The 24,566-nt window shown below is 36.2% G+C and overlaps 1 protein-coding gene across 1 annotated transcript in view; it reads left to right on the top strand.

Annotated features, from left to right (window-relative positions):
• LOC130915088 (myocyte-specific enhancer factor 2D homolog) overlaps positions 1-24,566 on the top strand; it is a 221,684-nt gene that overhangs the window by 137,386 nt on the left and 59,732 nt on the right. The window contains exons 5-6 of the mRNA XM_057834815.1: positions 3,430-3,633; positions 22,555-22,692. Of these exons, the coding sequence (XP_057690798.1) occupies positions 3,430-3,633; positions 22,555-22,692 (342 nt within the window). The remainder of the gene's footprint in view (positions 1-3,429; positions 3,634-22,554; positions 22,693-24,566) is intronic.

Below are 24,566 nucleotides of genomic sequence, written 5' to 3'. Positions count from 1 at the left end.
GTCAAGTCTGTTGCCTAAAAACCATCCCCCCTCCCTCCCTCTCATTTTAATGCAATCTGATGCAATGAATGGCGTAACGGAAAACAGCAGAAGTGTGATTAAAAGTGTTGAAATTGTACTTCCCGTTAAATCGAGAGTAAACACGACCTGTCAGGATGATCTGCAATCCCGTCTGAGCGCGTGTAGATAAAGCTTACAGTACTCAGCCTGTCAATCAAGCGCTTTGGCCCACATTGTAATATTGAGTCCTCACACCAGTGGCCTGTGAAACGGGGTTGCTATAGCTACTCCTGCTTGCGCTGACAATTCATCCGGTTGAACTTAACAACATCAATTTTGCTAGGAATGACTATCGGGAGGTGAACCGTGAAAAAAGTTATGCTTGAAAATACGCAAGGACGTCAGTTTTTTATTGAGTCGGGTCTTTCAAATACTGACTGCTACTTAATTCTTAGATGTCTATTCCATTTGAACTTGGAGCTTCGGGGTCAATGGAAAAATTTTAGACTTGTTTTACTGCCGCTTCTCCAAATTAGTCATGTAAATGATTGTTTCAGTGAAAGAGATGCAAGTCCGATTCAATGCCAACCCTCCCACAGGCGTCGAGTTATACCAGTGTTGTTTTTGGCAGCCCCTTAATACTTAGTCTTTTGGACAAAAACACTTATTAGTCTTAGCAACATACAGGAAGTTGGCAATTCTATAATAAAACAAGCCAAAAAAAACTTTCCTCATTTCCAAAATTCCTCATGTTTCTCAACTTAAACTTAGTAATGTTTTGAAAATTCAGCCCCTTCAGTTGGTTGACTTTAGCATAATGAATTTTGGTAGGCACGTCAATCATGCATAGACCCACAAAAAAGTCTCAGGATGCATGGTGCTTAAATATACAGGCAGTTGGCAATTCTAGAATAAAACGAGCTCAAAAAACACCAAATTAGCTAATGTTTCTCAAGTTTACCTTGTAATATTTTGTAAATTCAGCCCCTGTAGTTGGTTGAACTTAGCCGAATTAAATTTGGTAGGCACGTCTATCATCAATAGACCTACAAAAAAGTCTCAAGTTGCCTAGATGGGAAATGAACAGGAAGTTGGCAATTCCAGAATAAAACAAGCAAAAAAAAACCACCAAATTGCCTCATTTTTCTCAACTTTAACTTGAAAATTTAGCCCCTGTGGTTGGTTGACCTTAGGTAAATGAATTTTGGTAGGTGCATCTATCATGAATAGACACACAAAAAAGCCTCAAGACGTCTGTTCCGAAAATACACAGGAAGTTGCCCAGTACCAGAATTAAAAAAAGCAAAAAACCCAACAAATTACCTCATCTTTCTCAACTTTAACTTGATATATTTTGAAAATTCAGCCCCCGAAGGTGGTTGACCTTAGCACCCTGAAATTTGGTAGGCTCATGTATTATGAATGGACCCACAAAAAAGTCTCAAAATGCCTAGACGGGAAATGAACAGAAAGTTGGCAATTCTAAAATAAAACAAACAAAAAAAACAACAAATTGCCTCATCTTTCTCAACTTTAACTTGATATATTATGAAAATTGCGCCCCCGAAGGTTTAGCACCATGAAATTTGGTAGGCACATCTATCATAAATGGACCCGCAAAAAAGTCTCAGTTTGCCTAGACGGGAAATGAACAGGAAGTTGGCAATTCTAAAATAAAACAAGCAAAAAATCCAAAAAATTGCCTCATCTCTCTCAACTTTAACTTGAAATATTTTGAAAATTCAGCCCCCGTAGCTAGTTGACCTTAGCATCATGAAATTTGGTAGGCACATCTTTCATAAATAGACCCACAAAAAAGTCTCAAGATGCCTAGGCGGGAAATAAACAGGAAGTTTGCAATTCTAAAATAAAACAAGCAAAAAACCCAACAAATTGCCTCATCTTTCTCAAACTTAACTTCATATATTTTGAAAATTCAGCCCCGAAGGTGGTTGACCTTAGCACCATGAAATTTGGTAGGCACATCTATCAAAAATGGACCCACAAAAAAGTCTCAATTTGCCTAGACGGGAAATAAACAGGAAGTTTGCAATTCTAAAATAAAACAAGCAAAAAACCCAACAAATTGCCTCATCTTTCTCAAATTTAACTTGTTTTATTTGGAAAATTCAGCCCCCAAAGCTGGTTGAACTTAGCCAGATGAAATTTGGTAGGCACATCTATCATAAATGGACCCACAAAAAAAGTCTCAAGATGCCTAGATGGGAAATGAACAGGAAGTTGGCAATTCTAGAATAAAACAAGCAAAAAAAACCAACAAATTACCTCATCTTTCTCAACTTTAACTTGATATATTTTGAAAATTCAGCCCCCGAAGGTGGTTGACCTTAGCACCATGAATTTGGTAGGCACATGTGTTATGAATGGACCCACAAAAAAGTCTCAAGATGCCTAGACGGGAAATGAACAGAAAGTTGGCAATTCTAAAATAAAACAAACAAAAAAAAACAACAAATTGCCTCATCTTTCACAAAAAATTCAGCCCCCGAAGCTGGTTGAAGAGAGCCAGATGAAATTTGGTAGGCACATCTATCATAAAAGGACCCACAAAAAAGTCTGAAGATGCCTAGACGGGAAAAGAACAGGACGTTGGCAATTCTAACATAAAACAAGCAAAAAACCCAACAAATTGCCTCATCTTTCTCAACTTTAACTTAATATATTTTGAAAAATCAGCCCCCGAAGCTGGTTGAACTTAGCCAAATAAAATTTGGTAGGCACACTTATCATAAATAGACCCCAAAAAAATCTCAAGATGCCTAGATGGGAAATGAACAGGAAGTTGGCAATTCTAAAATAAAACAAGCAAAAAACCCACCAAATTGCCTCATCTTTCTCAACGTAATATATTTTGAAAATTCAGCCCCCAAAGCTGGTTGAACCTAACCAAATGAAATTTGGTAGACACATTTATCATAAATAGACCGTCAAAAAAGTCTTTAAGATGCCTAGACGGGAAATGAACAGGAAGTTTGCAATTCCAAAATAAAACAACCCCAAAAAAAACCAAAAAAACACCAAATTACCGCAATTTTCTTAACTTCAACTTGACCTATTTTGAAAATTCAGCCCTTGTGGTTAGTTGACCTTAGCAAAATGAATTTCTGTAGGTGTGTCCATCATGAATAGACCCAAAAAAAACTTCCCAAGACGCCTGCTCCGCAAATACACAGGACATTTCTCAATTCCAGAATAAAACAAATGAAAAACCCACCAAATTGCCTCAACTTTCTCAACTTTAACATGAAATAATTTGAAAATTCAGCCCCTGCAGGTGATTGACCATAGCAAAATGAATTTGGTTTTCTATCATGAATTGACCTCCAAAAAAGTCTCAAGAAGCCATGCCTGAAAAGATTTACAAAAATGTCAACTTCCCATTCAAACTCCTGTCCTTCCACCATTCAGGTGACTTTCACCAAGAGGAAGTTCGGCCTGATGAAGAAGGCGTACGAGCTGAGCGTGCTGTGCGACTGCGAGATCGCCCTAATCATCTTCAACCACTCGAACAAGCTCTTCCAGTACGCCAGCACCGACATGGACAAGGTGCTGCTCAAGTACACCGAGTACAACGAGCCACACGAGAGCCGGACCAACGCCGACATCATTGAGGTAACATACAAACAGATGCGTTTTTACAGTGCTGTAAAATCGTTATTTTTGTTCAATTTCTCTTCCAATCCAAAATCATTACTCTTCATCAACACATTTATACAACAGCATTAACCTTAATTTTTTCCACAGGAAGAGATTGTGGCTTCCCTTAAGGAACGATGCCGCAGGTGTTTTTGTTTCCCTTTGTTATACAACGACAATCACATAATTGTTTGTAATCGTTCCTGTTTGTATGTCATGAGCAATTATCGTTCAAGGGCAGTCCAACCGGCCAACTTGACTTTCAGTTTTTGTTGCGCTGGCTTTTGATCGGAACCCGTGTTGCCTGGACAATAAAACAAAAGGCATGTCATCTGGTAAGATGTTGGCAGGTGTTGCGGAATTTTTGTCATGGAAATGAAATGCTAAGAAACTGTTACATGACTGGAAATTGAGTATTTGGGATTAGGGGTGTTTCAGTATATTGATATGGTGCTATATCGCGATACTTTGCATCGATCGCTTTTTTAAATTGTCATGGAACCAAAAGGTTGCTACGGAGACCCAAAACCAATGCTTCTCAATTATTTTGTGTTACGACCCCCCCCCCCCGAAGACGTAAACGTTCTGCGCCCCCCAACTCTCTGCCGCCACTTATTATTATATAAGTACACCTGCATAACATTGTGTCCTTTTTAATGTTAAAGAAGAAAATTAATAAAGTGTAAAAAAAAAAATAAAAAAAACTAGGGCTGTCAAAATTATCGCGTTAACGAGCGGTAATTATTTTTTTTAAATTAATCAAGTTAAAATATTTAACGCAATTAACACACATGCCCCGCTCAAACAGATTAAAATGACGGCATAGTGTCATGTCCACTTGTTACTTGTGCTTTTTGTCTCCCTCTGCTGGCGCTTTGGTGCGACTGATTTTATGAGCATTGTGTAATATTGACATCAACAATGGCGAGCTACTAGTTAATTTTTTGTTTGAAAATTTTACAAATTTTATTAGAACGAAAACATTAAGAGGGTTTTGATATAAAATTTCTAAAACTTGTACTAACATTTATCTTTTAAGAACTAAGTCTTTCTATAAATGGATCGCCTTTACAGAATGTTAACGTTAATGCCATCTTGTTGATCTATTGTTATAATAAACAAATACAGTACTTATGTACAGTATGTTGAATGTAGTGCTGCAACGATTAATCGATTAACTCGAGTATTCGATTAGAAAAAAAATATTCGAATTAAATTTTACTGCTTCGAGTATTCGTTTAATTAAAGTGGCGTTGTCATGGTTTGTTTTGAAAGTGTTTGCATTTAGATTATTTGGGTGGATACACTGCCCTCAAGTTAGTAGCTAGTAGCTCGCCATTGTTGATGTCAGTAATTACACAATGCTCATAGTGCTGAAACCCATAAAATCAGTCACACCCAAGCGCCAGCAGAGGGCGACAAAAAATCAAAAAACACAAGTAACAAATGGACATGACACTGTGCTGTCATTTTAATCTGAGCGGGGCATGTGTGTCAAACATTTTAATGTGATTAATTTAAAAAATTATTTACCGCCCGTTAACGCGATAATTTTGACGGCCCTAAAAGTATTATGCTAGCGAGTACATGTTGACAGAATGACAGAATTATCAGACAGCGAAAATACTAGGGCTGTCAAATGATTAAAATTTTTAATCGAGTTAATCAGTTTTAAAATTAATTAATTATTAATAATTAATTAACTATTAATTATTAATAATTAATTAACCATAATTAATCGCAATTCAAGCCATCTATAAAATATGCCATATTTTTCTGTAAATTATTGTTGGAATGGAAAGATAAGACACAAGACGGATATATACTTTCAACATCCGGTACATAAGTACTGTATTTGTTTATTATAACATTAAATCAACAAGATGGCATTAACATTATTAACATTCTCTTAAAGCGATCCATGGATAGAAAGACTTGTAGTTCTTAGAAGATAAATGTTAGTACAAGTTATAGAAATTTTATATCAAAACTAAGGCTGTCAAACGATTAAAATTTTTTATCGAGTTAATTAAAGCTTAAAAATTAATTAATCGTAATTAATCGCAATTCCAACCATCTATAAAATATGCCATATTTTTCTGTAGATTATTGTTGGAATGGAAAGATAAGACACAAGATGGATGTATACATTCAACATACGGTACATAAAGACTGTATTTGTTTATTATAACATTAAATCAACAAGATGGCATTAACATTATTAACATTCTCTTAAAGCGATCCATGGATAGAAAGACTTGTAGTTCTTAAAAGAGAAATGTTAGTACAAGTTATAGAAATTTTATATTAAAACCCCTCTTAATGTTTACGTTGTAATAAAATTTGTAAAATTTTCAATCAAAAAATAAACTAGTAGCCCGCCATTGTTGATGTCAATAATTACTTACACTATGCTCATGGGTGCTGAAGCCTATACAATCAGTCGCACCCAAGCGCCAGCAGAGGGCGGCAAAACTCCATAAAACACAATTACCAAGTGAGCATTTCACTGTACCGTCATTTAAATGTGTCTGAGCGGGGCATCTGCGTTAGTTGCGTCAAATATTTTAACGTGATTAATTTTTAAAAATTAATTAACGCCCGTTAACGCAATAATTTTGACAGCCCTAATTAAAACCCTTCTTAATGTAGCTCCCAATTGTTGACGTCAATAATTACACCATGCTCACTCATGGTACTAACACATAAAATCAGTTGGACCCAAGCGCCAGCAGAGGGCGCAGAACACCAAAAAACAAATAACAAGCGGACATTACACTGTACTGCACATTTTAATCTGTTTGAGCGGGGCATGTGCGTTTATTACGTCAAATATGTTAACGTGAAATTTTTTTTTTAATTAATTACGGCCCGTTAACGTGATAATTTTGACAGCCCTAATTTTTATATTTATACATTTTTATACCATTTGTTGGGTCCATTTTGATTTTTGTATTTTTATTAATATATTTCAATATGTACGGTAATTTTCGCACAATAAGGCGCACCTGACTATAAGCCGCCAACCACCAAATTTGACACGAAAACGGCATTTGTTCATAGATAAGCTGCACTGGACTATAAGCCGCAGCTGTCCTCACTGTATTATGGGATATTTACATCAAAAGTGATCAACTGGTAACACTTTTATTTGACAGCGGCATCATAAGACTGTCATAAGACCTATTGCACCAACGTGAAGTTTTGAACCAATTGGCTGCATAGCTTCATTTTCATTTTAATCTGTTTGAGCGGGGCATGTGCGTTAATTGCGTCAAATATTTTAACGTGCTTAATTTTTTTTAGGGCTGTCAAACGATTAAAATTTTTAATCGAGTTAATTACAGCTTAAAAATTAATTAATCGTAATTAATCGCAATTAATCGCAATTCAAACCATCTATAAAATATGCCATATTTTTCTGTAAATTATTGTTGGAATGGAAAGATAAGACAAGATGGATGTATACATTCTCCATACGGTACATAAGGACTGTATTTGTTTATTATAACAATAAATCAACAAGATGGCATTAACATTATTAACATTCTGTTAAAGTGATCCATGGATAGAAAGACTTGTAGTTCTTAAAAGATGAATATTAGTACAAGTTATAGAAATGTTATATTAAAACGCCTCTTAATGTTTTCGTTTTAATAAAATTTGTAAAATTTTCAATCAAAAAATAAACTAGTAGCCCTATTCTGTCCTCAATGTGTGTGAGTACACAAATTGACAGATAGCGAACATAAGTTCCAAAAAGAAATCAGACGGTGTGGCAAAGTTGCATGGGCTTTACTGAAGTCATCTCTTTTTGACAGGAGCACGTTTCCTGTATTTTTGTAAAACTGAAAATAACAAGGCAATGTGTCAATAACTTGCATAAATCACAAAATAACATAAAATGTACACACACGTGTCCATTTGAGCAGTAGCACTAGCCAATTAGCTCACAAGCATCTAACAATGTAACTGCATTTCACCATATATGTGAACAAATTCAAATACACATCATCAATAACTATCTAATGCTCATGAATATAAACAAAGGAGGAATATAACTCACAAGCGATGCATGTATTAGACACAGACAGTGTGATGGGGCTATGAGAACTGCCACTGAATACTGGATGCGGACGTTAGCTGGTCTGAATAGCACTGTCTATTAGTGTGAGTTCGCGTCGACGTATAATCACGACAGAAAAGCGCGCCGAAACCCAAATAATCAGCTGCACTGAATCGCCAGCAGAGGGCGACATTACGCCATATAACATATGCAAGTCACACCCAAGCGCCAGCAGAGGGCGGAAAAACTCCATAAAACACAATTAACAAGTTGGCCTTTCACTGTACTGACATTTAAATCTGTCTGAGCGGGCCAAGTGCGTTAATTGCGTCAAATATTTTAACGTGATTAATTTAAAAAATTAATTAACGCCCGTTAACGCGATAATTTTGACAGCCCTAATTTTTTTTTTTAAATTACCGCCCGTGAACGCGATAATTTTGACAGCCCTGGAAAATACCATTAATGTTTTTATCAACGAAATTGTCTATATGAAAACCTATAAATGTTTGGGTGGTTTTAGTTGAAGCAGACACTGTTTTGTCATCTGTGTGGTTTTGACAAAGATCACATTTGATGGTGATTTTATGCAAAAAATGTGAGAAATTCCAAAAGGTTCAGATACTTTTTCATACCACTGTATATTCGGTCTTGTCTGTTCCTTTAACCCATCTACCGCCATTGACAGCGATAGACGTCCGATGCATTTGAACTTGAAGGTTCGGCAGCGAAGAATTGGCAATAAAACAGTCCTGAATCCATCTTTTTCATCGTCCTGTCTCTTGAGTGTCAGCAGTAAAGCTTTCTGTAGGCTGCAGATGGCTGCAAAATACACACACGCGTGTGCGTGCGTGTGTCGCAGGGCGTCGGGCAGCTCCGGGCCACATCAGCTCAAGCTCCACTGGTCCTGTTTGCGCGCATACGCGCGCGTGTGTTTGTGTTTTCCAATGTGTGTGTGTCGCACTTGTCTCTTTGGTCCTCTTTATGCTTGCGTTCATTTGTGTGTGTGTGTGTTTTGCACGATCCTCCGTGGCCCCAGAGAGCGGCTCATACAATATTCAAGCCTGGTGTGCGTCTCGCTCGTGTGTTTGTGTGCATCCTTTACACGGGAGGGGAGCATCCCATCCCCGATGCTAAGCTAGGCTATACGCCACGCGTCGACTTTGTCCTCGGTTGTCCCCCCCTCCAGATGCGCGGCTCACCTCGTCGTTAAGCGGGTGTTAGTCGTCTGGCCGCGCTCGGTTAATCCTCACTTAGTGCTCTTCTCTCGTCCTCACGTGACGTTCCTTTTAAGAGTCGTTTTTATGGGGAATCGGAGGCCGCTAAACCGGATCGGGAATGAGTTCTCGTGGAAATGCTGTGAATTGCAGTCGAGACTTGGTTCGAAAACAATGAAAGTCTTTTTTTTTTTTTTTTTTTTTTTTTTTTTTTTTTTGTATCGTTCTGAGAAGGAACAATATGAGACAGATCAAACTGTTCAGAACAAAGATAGGAATGTGAAATTTTGAAATTATAAAGTGTGGCAATGCTAATGACGAGGAAGTCATTTTTGATAGAACTGGGTCAAAGTAGTTTATTTGATTGTAGGACCGAAATAAATACTAGTCCAGTATTTTAATAGCATGATATTATACATGTACATAAGATTAAGATTATTAGCCGAGCACGCCAGATTGATAGTTCCATATATCTAGGGTGACCATATTTTGATTTCTAAAAAAGAGGACACTCAGCCCGGCCTCAAGATACTTGAATTTTACTCGAAGTTCACTATATAGCTATCTGATTATATCAGCTATATATTGGCTTGGAAAAAAAGTCCATTTATTAGGCCGATATATCGGTTGCCCTTTGTAAGGAGGATCTTCACCAAAACTGGCTGATATCAGCCAATCTTGAAAAAGTCCATATATCTTGCCGATATATCGGTCGCTCTTAATAAGAAGGATCATCATCCAAACAGTCAACATAAGTTGATTGATTACTGTAAATCAACTAAAAATTGGCTGAAAACGGACGATCTTGGAAAAAAGTCAATTTATCGGGCCGATATATCGGTTGACCTTTTAAAGAAGGATCATCACTCAAACAGTGAACATAAGTTATTTGATTATATCAACTGTAAATCGGCTGATAACAGCCAATCTTGAAAAATAGTCTATGTATCGGGCCAATATATTGGTCACCATTTAGAAGAAGGATCATCACCCAAACTGTCAGCATAAGCTATCTGATTATATCAGCTATATATTGGCTGAAATCGGCCGATCTTGGAAAAAACTCAATTTATTAGGCCGATATATCGGTTGCCCTTTGTAAGGAGGATCTTCACCAAAACTGGCTGTTATCGGCCAATCTTGAAAAAGTGTATATACAGTATTATTCTAATATATCGGTCAACCTTTTAAAGAAGGATCATAACTCAAACATTGAACAGAACAGTTCTTTTATATCGGCTATATCTCTATGTTGAAAAAATTAAAGATATTTCCCTCATATATTGGCCGGCCGATATATCGGTCAAGCTTTTTGAGAAGGAACCTCACATAATCAGTGTACATACTAAGTTATCAGATTATATCAACTACATGTTGGCTGAAATCGGCCGATCTTGAAAAAAGTCTATGTATTGAGACGATATATCAGCCAACCTTTTAAAGAAGGATCATCACTCAAACGAACAAAACAGCTCTTTTACTGTATATCGGCTAGATCTCGATCTTGAAAAAAAAGTCCATATATCGGCCCGATATATCGGCCAACCTTCTTGAGAAGGATCATCACATTATCGGTGAACATACTAAGTTATCCGATTATATCAGCTATATATCGGCTGATATTGGCCGATCCTGAAAAAAGTCCATATAAAATTACAATATATCGGTTCACCTTTTTAAAGAGGGATAATCACTCAAACATTGACATAAGTTTTTTCCATTATATCAGCTATATATCGATCTTGAAAAAAAAAACATATTTCGGCCCGCTATATCGGCCAACCTTTTTGAGAAGGATCATCACATGATCAGTGAACATACTAAGTTATCCGATTATATCAGCTATAGATCGGCTGATATTGGCCGATCCTGAAAAAAGTCCATATAAAATTCCATTATATCGGTTAAACTTTTAAAGAAGGATAATCACTCAAACATTGAACATAAGTTTTTTCCATTATATCGGCTATATATCGATCCTGAAGAAAGCCCATATATCGGCCTGATATATCGGTCAAACCTTTTGAGAAGGATCCTCACATAATCAGTGAACATAAAAGTTAATGTATTCTATCAGCTACATATTGGCTGACCTTGAAAAAAGTCCATATATTATTCCGATATATCGGTTAGCCATCATAAGAAGGATCATTACCCAAAAAGTGAACACAAACTATCCGATTGTATCAACTATATATTGGCTGAAATCGGCCGATTTTGAAAAAAGTCCATATACAGTATTATTCTAATATATCGGTCAACCTTTTAAAGAAGGATCATAACTCAAACATTGAACAGAACAGTTCTATTGTATCGGCTATATCTTGATGTTGAAAAAATTAAATATATTTGCCTGATATATCGGCCGGCCGATATATCGGTCAATCTTTTTGAGAAGGAATCTCACATAATCAGTGTACATATTAAGTTATCCGATTACATCAACTACATGTTGGCTGAAATCGGCCGAACTTGAAAAAAGTCCATGTATTAGGCCAATATATCGTTCAACCTTTTAAAGAACGATCATCACTCAAACATTGAACATAACAGTTTTCGTATTATATCGGCTATATATTGATCTTTAAAAAAAAAAAAAAAAAAAAGTCCATATATCAGCCCGATATATCGGCCAGCTGATATGTCGGTCAACCTTTTTGAAAATCTGTGAAAATACGAATCTGATTTGATCAATTATATATTGGCTGAAATCGTCCGATTTTGAAAAAAGTTAATATATTATTAGATATATCGATCAACCTTTTAGTGAAGGATCATCACTCAAACATTGAACATAACAGTTCTCCCGTTATATCGGCTAAACTGTATATCGATCTTGAGAAAAGCCCATAAATTGGAAAAAAAGGTATATCGGTCAACCTTTTTTTTAATTTTAAAAGTCAAAATAATTTTAAAAATCTGAATTTCAACGTCTAAAAATGACGTGATCGAGCCCGATTTCCCTAGACGTGATCGGATCAGGAACGTCCCTAGTATACATGTTAGTCTTAATGTTAGTTGTAAAGATCCCGATCGATCGGGTCCGATCACGTAATTTTCTAGGTATCGGAATCGGCAAAAAAAAAACGGACATGCCTTTTTTAAAAATATATATATATATATATTTTTTTTTTATTACATCGTTTTCTAATTGTATTTAACGTTACAGACAAAATGTCTTACATTCATCCAGAGTCTGTAGTTTTGGCTTAAAGTAGGGCTATCAAATTTATCGCGTAAACGGCCGTAATTAATTTTTTAAAAATCAATCACGTTAAAATATTTAATGGATAATGCAATTAACGCATGCGCTGCACGACCCACTCACGCATTGTCGCGCTCAATCTATAATGGCGCCGATTTACAGTGCCTTGCAAAAGTATTCGGCCCCCTTGAACCTTGCAACCTTTCGCCACATTTCAGGCTTCAAACATAAAGTTATAAAATTTTAATTTTTTGTCAAGAATCAACAACAAGTGGGACACAATTGTGAAGTGGAACAAAATTTATTTGATAATTTAAACTTTTTTAACAAATAAAAAACTGAAAAGTGGGGTGTGCAATATTATTCGGCCCCCTTGCGTTAATACTTTGTAGCGCCACCTTTTGCTCCAATTACAGCTGCAAGTCGCTTGGGGTACGTTTCTATCAGTTTTGCACATCGAGAGACTGACATTCTTGCCCATTCTTCCTTGCAAAACAGCTCGAGCTCAGTGAGGTTGGATGGAGAGTGTTTGTGAACAGCAGTCTTCAGCTCTTTCCACAGATTCTCGATTGGATTCAGGTCTGGACTTTGACTTGGCCATTCTAACACCTGGATACGTTTATTTTTGAACCATTCCATTGTAGATTTGGCTTTATGTTTTGTATCATTGTCCTGTTGGAAGATAAATCTCCGTCCCAGTCTCAGGTCTTGTGCAGATACCAACAGGTTTTCTTCCAGAATGTTCCTGTATTTGGCTGCATCCATCTTCCCGTCAATTTTAACCATCTTCCCTGTCCCTGCTGAAGAAAAGCAGGCCCAAACCATGATGCTGCCACCACCATGTTTGACAGTGGGGATGGTGTGTTCAGGGTGATGAGCTGTGTTGCTTTGTGGCCAAAAAGTTCAATTTTGGTTTCATCTGACCAGAGCACCTTCTTCCACATGTTTGGTGTGTCTCCCAGGTGGCTTGTGGCAAACTTTAAACGAGACTTTTTATGGATATCTTTGAGAAATGGCTTTCTTCTTGCCACTCTTCCATAAAGGCCAGATTTGTGCAGTGTACGACTGATTGTTGTCCTATGGACAGACTCTCCCACCTCAGCTGTAGATCTCTGCAGTTCATCCAGAGTGATCATGGGCCTCTTGGCTGCATCTCTGATCAGTTTTCTCCTTGTTTGAGAAGAAAGTTTGGAAGGACGGCCGGGTCTTGGTAGGTTTGCAGTGGTCTGATGCTCCTTCCATTTCAATATGATGGCTTGCACAGTGCTCCTTGAGATGTTTAAAGCTTGGGAAATCTTTTTGTATCCAAATCCGGCTTTAAACTTCTCCACAACAGTATCTCGGACCTGCCTGGTGTGTTCCTTGGTTTTCATAATGCTCTCTGCACTTTAAACAGAACCCTGAGACTATCACAGAGCAGGTGCATTTATACGGAGACTTGATTACACGCCGGTGGATTCTATTTATCATCATCGGTCATTTAGGACAACATTGGATCATTCAGAGATCCTCACTGAACTTCTGGAGTGAGTTTGCTGCACTGAAAGTAAAGGGGCCGAATAATATTGCACGCCCCACTTTTCAGTTTTTTATTTGTTAAAAAAGTTTAAATTATCCAATAAATGTTGTTCCACTTCACGATTGTGTCCCACTTGTTGTTGATTCTTGACAAAGAAATTAAATTTCATATCTTTATGTTTGACGCCTGAAATGTGGTGAAAGGTTGCAAGATTCAAGGGGGCCGAATACTTTTGCAAGGCACTGTACCTATTTAGAGAGCTAACAGGCAGCGTTAAATGAGTAGAGAGAATTTTGGCAGTCTTTGGAACCTCTGTTTAATTGGCTAAAGCCTCAAAATCCCTCTGTCAACAATTAGGAATATCGTGGGAAGCAATGTGAGGAAGAACGATAGTGGTTGATCTTTTCCTTAACACCCTATGTTACTTCCCAACGCAGAGAAGATATATCAATTGGTGCAACTACGCACAGTCATGGTTGCACTTCCCATCATGCATTTGGGCAGAACAGTTAGATGGCTACAGTATCATTTACTGAAAGCTCAACAAATACACTAGATGGCAATATTTAGTCACAATATACAAAGTCACATTTATCCTTTAAGAATTACAAGTCTTTCTATCCGTGGATCCCTCTCACAGAAAGAATGTAAATGCCATCTTGAGGATTTATTGTCATAATAAACAAATACAGTACTTATGTACTGTATGTTGAATGTATATATTCGTCCGAGTTTTATTCATTTTTTTCTTAATGCATTGCCAAAATGTATATGATCGGGAAAAATTATCGGGAATGAGTGGAATTGAATCGGGAACAAAAAAAAAAAAATCGGATCGGGAAATATCGGGATCGGCAGATACTCAAGCTAAAACGATCGGGATCGGATCGGGAGCAAAAAAACATGATCGGAACAACCCTAGTTAGTTGCATATCATATAAACGTGAAAACTGATTCAACATATTCTCTCCAAAAAATCTTAAAATGTCCATGTGAGAAATCCTCAAAATTGACAGGAAGCGGCAAACCCCGAAGCTTAACACGGCTAAAGCTTAACAGAAACTTGACACGAGACGTTCTTTGCCGGGCAGCTGTCAACGGAATCTTTTCGCGCTGTCGCCGAGGCCCTTTTCCGACCCGTCCGTCCGTCCGGGCCGGCGTGACTTAATCATACAATTTACATCTAGCTTAATCTGCGGCGGCGCGGATAATTGGCCGGTCACCAAATGCACTGGGTTTCTCTCCGGCTGCCTCCGTGAGCTTCTCGTCGAGTGCTTTTGACTATAAATTATGAAGTGTGGATGTAGTCACGCAGGCTAGCGCGCGCGCACACACACACGTGCGCACGCCAATGTACTCGGCTTAGCGCGGGTCAGAGTGCGTACGACCATTTCGCTCTACTGTATGCTTAGAAGCACTTTAACGCCGGCGCGTGTGTCGGGATTGGTCGCGCGGCTCGACATTCCTTCACTCCGGTGAGAGGCGGCGCATATGCGCACTCTAAACGCGCGCGCGTGCGGGTGGGCGGGCTGCCTCCGCTGCCACAACGTGTTAATCCGCTCGGCTGCAGATCCCAATCAGGGCGAGAGAAGGAAGAGAAAAAGGCGAGGAGAGCCGGCACAATGTGAAAAGGCCTGAGATGAATAGATGAGGGAGGGATGGATGGATGAAAATGCAGTGGGGGGGAGGGGGAGTCATTGAATGCCATTGACAATGATAGACGTCCCATTCATTTGGAGTGGAAAGGCTGTCGTGCCTTCTATTCCAAATGGATTGGACTTTCATTGTTGTTAATGGTACAGGAACGTTGCTGTTTTCATCAACAATGATGATAATGATGGATATAGTTTGCCGACAAACATTATTTCGCAACGTAAAAAGTATGAATTTAACAATTGACCTAAAAAAGTGACCCGATAGCAACAGAAAGTGATCCCGAAAAATCCCCAAATCAACAGGAAGTGACCCCAAAAGAACCCAAATCAACAGGAAGTGACTTAATTTCAACAGGAAGTGATGCCCAAAAAAAACAAATCAACAGGAAGTGACCTGATATCAATAGGAAGTGACGCCAAAAAAAAAAACCCAAAATCAACAGGAAGTGAAACGACATCAACAGGAAGTGATCCAAAAATGCCCCCAAATCAATAGGAAGTGACCTGATATCAACAGGAAGTGACCATGAAATGACCCCAAATCAACAGGAAGTGGACTGATATGAACAGGAAGTGACCCTGAAACGCCCCCAAATCAACACGAAGTGACCTGATATCAATAGAAAGTGACCCAATACAAACAGGAAGTGATCCAAAAATGCCCCCAAATCAACAGGAAGTGACCTGTTCTCAAAAGGAAGTGACCCTGAAATGACCCCAAATCAACAGGAAGTGACCTGATATCAATAGGAAATGAACCAATATAAACTGGAAGGGATCCAAAAAGGCCCCCAAATCAACAGCAAGTGACCCGATATCAACAGGAAGTGACCCCGAAATGCCCTCGAATCAACAGGAAGTGAACTGATATTAACAGGAAGTGACCCTGAAATGCCCCAAATCAACAGGAAGTGACCTGATATCAATAGGAAATGAACCAATATAAACCGGAAGGGATCCAAAAATGCCCCCAAATCAACAGGAAGTGACCCGATATCAACAGGAAGTGACCCCGAAATGCCCTCGAATCAACAGGAAGTGACCTGATATCAACAGGAAGTGAACCAATATCAACAGGAAGTGATCCAAAAATGCTTCGAAATCAACAGGAAATGACCCGATATCAACAGGAAGTGGCCCTGAAATGCCCTCAAATCAACAGGAAGTGACCTGATATTAACAGGAAGTGAACCAATGTCAACAGAAAGGGATCCAAAAATGCCCCCAAATCGACAAGAAGTGAACTGATATTGACAGCAAGTGACCCTGAAATGCCCCCAAATCAACAGGAAGTGACCTGTTATCAACAGGAAATGAACCAATATCAAAAGGAAGTGACCCTAAAATGCCCCCAAATCAACAGGAAGTGACCTGATGTCAATAGGAAATGAACCAATATAAACAGGAAGGGATGGAAAAATGCCCCCAAATCGACAGGAAGTGACCCTGAAATGACCCCAAATCAACAGGAAGTGAACTGATATCGATAGGAAATGAACCGGCATCAACAGGAAGTAACATGATATAAATAAGTAATGAACCGATATCAACAGGCAGTGACCCCCCAAAAAATCCCAAATCAACAGGAAGTGACTTAATTTCAACAGGAAGTGACGCCAAAAAAACAACAAATCAACAGGAAGTTATCTGATATCAATAGGAAGTGACACCAAAAAAACCCAAAAATCAACAGGAAATGAAACGACATCAACAGGAAGTGATCCAAAAACGCCCCCAAATCAACAGGAAGTGACCTAATATTAATAGGAAATGAACCAATATGAACAGGAAGGGATCCAAAAATGCCCACAAATCAACAGGAAGTGACCTGATCTCAACAGGAAGTGACCCTGAAATGACCCAAATCAACGGGAAGTGAACTGATATTAACAGGAAGTGACCCTGAAACGCCCCCAAATCAACACGAAGTGACCTAATATCGATAGGAAATGAACTGGCATCAACAGGACGTAACCTGATATAAATTGGAAATGAACTGATGTTAACAGGAAGTGTCCCTGAAATGACACCAAATCAACAGGAAGAAACCTGACATAAATAGGAAATGAACCAATATCAACAGGAAAGGAACCTGAAATTGACACCAAATCAACAGGAAGTGACCTGATATCAATAGGAAATGAACCAATATAAACAGGAAGTGACCCTGAAATGACACCAAATCAACAGGAAGTAACCTGATATAAATAGGAAATGAACAGATATCACCAGGAAGTGACCCTGAAATGACACCAAATCAACAGAGAGTGACCTGATATCAACAGGAAGTAACCCTGAAATGCCCCCAAATCAAAAGGAAGTGAACTGAGATCCACAGGAAATGAACAGATGTCTATAGGAAGTGAATCGATATCAACAGGCAGTGACCCCAAAACACCCCCAAATCAACCAGAGGTGACTTGATATCAATAGGAAATGAACCTACAACAACAGGAAGTGATCCAAAATACCCCCAAATATACAGGAAGTGACCTGATATTAACTGGAAGTTACCCTAAAATGCCCCCAAATCAACACGAAGTGACCTGTATCAACAGGAAGTGACTCCGAAATGCCCCAAGTCTATAGGAAGTAACCTGATATTAACAGGAAGTGAACCAATATCAACAGGAAGTAATCCAAAAATGCCTCAAAATCAACAGGAAGTGACCTGTATCAACAGGAGGTGACCCCGAAAGGCCCCCAAATCAACAGGAAGTGATCCTGAAATGCCCACAAATCAACAGGTAGTGACCCCAAAATGCCCCCAAATCTACAGGAAGTGACCTGATATCAACAGGAAGTGAACCCAGGTCAACAGAAAGTACCTCCGAAATGCCCACAAATCAACAGGAAGTGACCTGATATAAATAGGAAGTGACCCTGAAACTGCCCCCAAATCAACAGGAAGTGACCTGATATCAATAGGAAATGAACCGGTATCAACAGGAAGTGATCCAAAAATGCTTCGAAAGTAACAGGAAGTGACCCGATATCAACAGGAAGTGACCCCGAAATGCCATCAAATCAGCAGGAAGTGACCTGATATTAACAGGAAGTGACTCCAAAATACACCCAAATCAACAGGAAGTGAACTGATATCAACAGGAAGTGACCCTAAGTTGCCCGCAAATCAACAGGAAGTGAACCAATATCAACAGGAAATAATCCAAAAATGCCTCAAAATCAACAGGAAGTGACCTGATATCAACAGGAAGTGACCCTGAAATGCCCCCAAATCAACAGGAAGTGACCTGATATCAACAGGAAATGATCCTAAAATGCCCCCAAATAAACAGGAAGTGACCTGATATCAATAGGAAATGAACTGGTACCAACAGGAAGTGATCCAAAAATGCCCTCAGATCAACAGGAATTGACCCGATTTCAACAGGAAGTGACCCTGAAATGACCCCAAATCAACAGGAAGTGAACTGATATGAACAGGAAGTGACCCTGAAACGCACCCAAATCAACACGAAGTGACCTGATATCGATAGGAATTGAACCGGCATCAACAGGAAGTAACCTGATGTGAATAGGAAATGAACCGATATCAACAGGAAGTGACCCTGAAATTGACACCAAATCAACAGGAAGTGACTTGATATCAATAGGAAATTAACCAATATAAACAGGAAGGGATCCAAAAATGCCCACAAATCAACAGGAAGTGACCTGATCTCAACAGGAAGTGACCCTTAAATGACCCAAATCAACAGGAAGTGAACTGATATTAACAGGAAGTGACCCTGAAACGCCTCCAAATCAACACGAAGTGACCTAATATCGATAGGAAATGAACTGGCATCAACAGGACGTAACCTGATATAAATTGGAAATGAACCAATATAAACAGGAAGTGACCCTGAAATGACAACAAATCAACAGGAAGTAACCTGATATAAATAGGAAATGAACCAATATCACCAGAAAGGGACCCTGAAATTGATACCAAATCAACAGAAAGTGACCTGATATCAATAGGAAATGAACTTGTATCAACAGGAAGTGATCCAAAAATGCCCTCAAATCAACAGGAAGTGACCCGATATCAACAGGAAGTGACACTAAGGGGTTCACCTGCCAAAATCAAAGCTCCAATTGCAATTTTTCTAGTTTTGGTTTCTTATTTCAAACGGCATTAACCAGTCGTCATCAACTTGCCTTGAGCTGCAGGAACCCCTGGTATCTTCTTCAGTATAACTGCTTACAGTTGGCAGTATTTTTTCCCTGGAGCTTTTTACAGTGTCACTAATTGATTTTCAAGGCGGGAGATTTCACGCCGCCTTTTGTCGGCCGCAAAGCTCCTTAGCCGGGCGGCGAATGGGGTCGCGCGCGCGTCGACGCCGCGGTTTTCGCGGCGATCGGCGGCCGCCTTGACGACCCGCCAACGAGTGTCAGCGCTCTTTGCTCGAGAGAACATTGCGTTTCCTTTCATCGATTCACTGAGTGCACCTGCGAGTGCAAATTGAGTTGTCCATCCGAGGTCGCGGCGGTCGGAATGATGCTTTTTCTCCTGCTCAAGGCTAAAATGTTTTCCATTTCCCGCTCTAGCGTAGGAGTGAAGCGGCCGGAGCAGTCTGGACGCGTGTGTGAAGCGATGAATCGACCAGTTGGCCATTCATTGATCAGAAAATTGATTGACAATTATTTTCATGGTTGATGAATCATTTAGAGGCATTTTTTATTATTATTGAGACGTCTAATCAGTGAAATTCACCTTAAAACTGGACGAAAAAGTTAAAAGTGAATATTTATAATTAATATTATTTTTGATAGATTTAAATATAAATATATATGTGTGTTATATTTTTGGTTTATTTACTTGATTATTAATTGTATTTATTTTATATAGATATTTCCAATTTAATACAAAAAGACATTAACACATTTATTTTTAATTCATTTTAAAATTGAATTTTTCACTTTTATTTTCTAGAAAATGTTTTGACACTAACATTTGATTTTTTTTTTTTTTTGTAAAATAGGCTAGTTATTTTTAAACTTAAAAATGATATTATAATAATAATACAAAATATTAGGGGGGGAAGTAACTATTTTGTTTTAAATTGCATTATGAAAGCACAAAATATTAAATATTTTTTATTTATTCTTTAAATTATTTTGCTCAATTTTGCTTTCTAACAAATATTTACAAATGGGGTAAACTTTTAAAACGTAATATTGTTCTAAATATTTTTTAAAGTAATATAATAATAATAATACAGCAAAATGGGGGGGAAATATTTTTTTCATTTTATTATAAATTGCATTTATTGTAAATATATATCTAATATATATATATATATATATATATATATATATATATATATATATATATATATATATATATATATATATATAATTAATTCAATTAAAACAGACAAAACAGTAAATATTCTGTGTTTAAATTAATTTTTCAAAATTATTTTTCAAAATTTTATTTAATCACAAATATTTTTACATACTGTATTCATAATTAAGATGAAAAAGAAGGGGTCAAAATCACAAACTATTCTCTTATTTATCAATTTATTTTATTATTTCAATGAACATTACAATAAATAAAAAGCTGTTTTTTTTTTTTTAATTTGTTGAATTTAAAATAAATTTTTTTTAAAAAACTGACTAACCCAGACCAAACCTAACTATATATATTTTTTTATTATTATTATAAATTGGATTTTTTTTTTTCAAAATATATATGACAAATAAAGCACCCAAAAACTTTTTTTTTCAATTATTTTTTTTATTTTCTAACAAATATTTTTGTTTAAAAAAAAAAAACAAAAGGAAAATATTTATTTATTTAAATATTCTTTTATACATGTATTTCTAATCCTTTTTATTTAAACTATTCCTACTTGGATAACTAAAATAAATAAAAGTAAACAAAACTGTTTATAGTACATTTTTTTATATTCATGCCTTCTTTTTTTATTAAAAATTCTTTGAAAAACAATTAAACAGTTCCAGTTATTTTTTAAAGTTAATTACTTATTTTTTAAAATTAAATTGCTTTGAAAAATAATCATACAGTTCCAAAATTAAATAATATTCACAATGCTATGCTATTGCTAATCTGAAAGCAATTTACAGCTACGTCATATTAATTAATATTAATATTGTATTTTGTAATGTTAATTACTTCTTTTTCAATAAAAAGTTCTTTGAAAAACAATCATACAGTTCCAAAATTAGACAATACACAATGCCATGCTAATGCTAATCAATTTACAGCTAAAAGTTTATATTAATTAATATTAATACTGTATTTTTTTAATGTGAATTACTTTTTTTAATTTAAACATCTTTAGAAAAAATAATCATAAGAGTTCCAAAATTAGATGATATTCACAATGCTTTGCTAATCCAAAAGCAATTTGCAGCTAAAATATCATATTGTTTAATATTAATATTTCATTTTTTAATGTTAATTCCTTCTTTTTTTTCATTAAAACTTCATTGGAAACCAATCATGCTGTTCCAATATTAGATAATTTTGACAATGGTATGCTAATGCTAATCCGAGAGCAATTTACAGCTAAAATATCATATTAATTAATATTAATATTGTATTTTTTAAATGTTAATTCCTTCAGTTTTTTAATTAAAACTTCATTAGAAACCAGTCGTACAATTCCAAAATTAGATAATATTCTCAATGGTATGCCAATGCTAATCCGAAGGGAATTTATAGCTAGAATGCCATAATCGTTTGTATTAATATTGCATTTTTAATGCTAACTCCTTCTTTTTCTAATTAAAAACTTCGTTGGAAACCAATCATAGGGTCCCAAAATTTTACAATATAATATTCACAATGCTATGCTAATGCTAATGTGAAAGCAATTTACATCTGTCAGATTTCGCCGATTGTATGTGATTAGTTGACTATTTCTGTGATTCCTTCTATTCAATAGACGTCCAATCCGTATTGAACGTCGATAACACTGAAAGGTATTTTTGTTCCCCGATTCTTACGCCAATGTACCCCCTCAGACATTGCGAAAGAAAAGCTTTAACGGCTGCAACAGCCCCGAGCCGGACTGCGACGACTCCATCGACCAAAGCCCGCTAAACGAGGACAAATACCGCGGCAAGACGGACGACCTGGACAACCTGTTCAAGCGCTACGGCGTGAGTACCTCGCACCCGTGTCAGCGTTTCTAACCCCTCCCTCCTCTTCCTCTTCCTCCTCTTCCTGTCTTGTCCTCTTGGGGCTACCCAAGGCTCTGAACAAGAAAGAGCACCGGGACTCTGAGAGCCCGGACCCCGAAGAGCCCTTCTCGCTCACGCCGCGCACTGAGGAGAAGTACAAAAAAATTGACGAGGAGTTTGATAAAATGATGCGCAACTATAGGCTGTCAGTGAGTACCGCCGCGCCTCCTCTGTGTACCCCCGAACCTCCCTTTTTTGACCCCCTTTTTTGCCTCTGGCGGCGGCTGACCTTTACTCACAGAGCACTGGCATTCACCATCCTCACTTTTCCCTCGTTCACGTAACCTTCACCTACGGGAAGCCCTTTGAGCGTCGAGTACGACGCGAAAACGGCTTCCCGTACTCACCGGCACATCGGCTAATGCTAATGGTGTGTGTGTGTGAGATGGAGAACTCCCCCGAGGAAAGACGAGTGGACAAATGCTGGGTTTTTTTTAGTGTGCTTTTTAGTATCTGATATGATAATAATAATACATAGATATATATTTTTTGCATTCATTTAAATGTTTTTTCTCAGTTTTTAAAATTAAATTATTGTGAATTAAATACACAGTAATTATATTTTTTTAGTTTAGTTTTATTATTTACGATTTTATTTTTATTGTAATTTATTATTGGGTATTAAAACAATATTTTTTTTGCATTCATTTTAATGTATTTCTATTGACTTCATTTGTTTATATTTTTTGAAATTGAATTATTGTGAATAAAATAATACATTATGAAATTTGTAAAATTTAAAATTTCTCATTTTTATTTTAATTATTTATCAAATTTATTATTGGATATAATGGTAATAACAAATGATTTTCATTCATTTAAATGCTTTTTCTATAGTGTGTTTATTTATTTATTTATTTATTTATTTATTTTCCAATTATTGGAAATCCAATACACAAAAATCATTAAAACTATCCATTTGAAATGATATTTTTTTATTTTATTATTTCTAATTTTTTCATTACTTTATTATTAAATATTATAATCAACATTCAACATTTTTGTGCATCCATTTAAATGTTTTTTCAATGTTTTATTGAATTGAATTATTGTAAATAAAAAACAAAAAAAATAGTAGAACTTGACATTTAAATGTATATTTTTTTGTTTTATTTGTATGATTTATTATTTCTTTGACATTATATTTTTGTGCATTCATTTAAATGCTTTTTAAATTGAATTATTTTAAATAAAATACGTAAGAAAATTATTAAAACTCATTTTTTCTTTTATGTTTAATATTTTATTTTTATTATTTTTTTTATTGAATATTATTATAATAATTTTGTTGAAATAAATGCTTTTTCATTTGAACTAAAATGCATTTTAATTCATGCTTGTAATTTTTAATTGAGTTGTTGTAAATAAAATACACAAATATTAGTAAAACTTTATATATATATATATTTCTTTTATATTAATTATTTTGTCATTATTTTATTTTATTATTGGATATTATAATAATAGTAACAAGAACAAAAATTTACATTCATTTAAATGCTTTTCTATTGAATTAAAATAATTTTAAACTTCTGTCAGTAATTTACTAAATATTGAATTATTGTAAATAAAATGCACAAAAAAATTATACATTTTATTTCATTTTTATTATTTTTTTTTCCTTTTTTTAAGTTAGACATTTAAATGATTTTTTTATGTATAATTTTTTTTTTAATCATTATTCATCAATTTTAAAAAATCATAATTTCAACGTGAATTTTTTTTTTTTTTTTTGTAGATAAAATTCACCCCTCGTGAGGAAAAGCGGCATGGAAAATGAATGAATGAATATTTGTAGACCAATTTACATTTGTTTTTATTCAATCAAATAATTTATGAACTCATAAATAAATGTAAAATTTATTTAATCAATTTATTGCTTGTTTTCATGATTAAATGTTATATTAGACATCATTAAATATTACTATCAGTTATTATTATAGTATAAAATAGAATAGCCTAAATGCTAGAAAATGTTTGATGTTTTTTTCCGCAATGCTCCAAACAAATCTTTCAAACTAGT

The sequence above is a fragment of the Corythoichthys intestinalis genome, chromosome 4 (assembly GCF_030265065.1).
Source record: "Corythoichthys intestinalis isolate RoL2023-P3 chromosome 4, ASM3026506v1, whole genome shotgun sequence".
Taxonomy (NCBI): domain Eukaryota; kingdom Metazoa; phylum Chordata; class Actinopteri; order Syngnathiformes; family Syngnathidae; genus Corythoichthys; species Corythoichthys intestinalis.
This window is presented reverse-complemented; position numbering and strand designations above follow the sequence as displayed.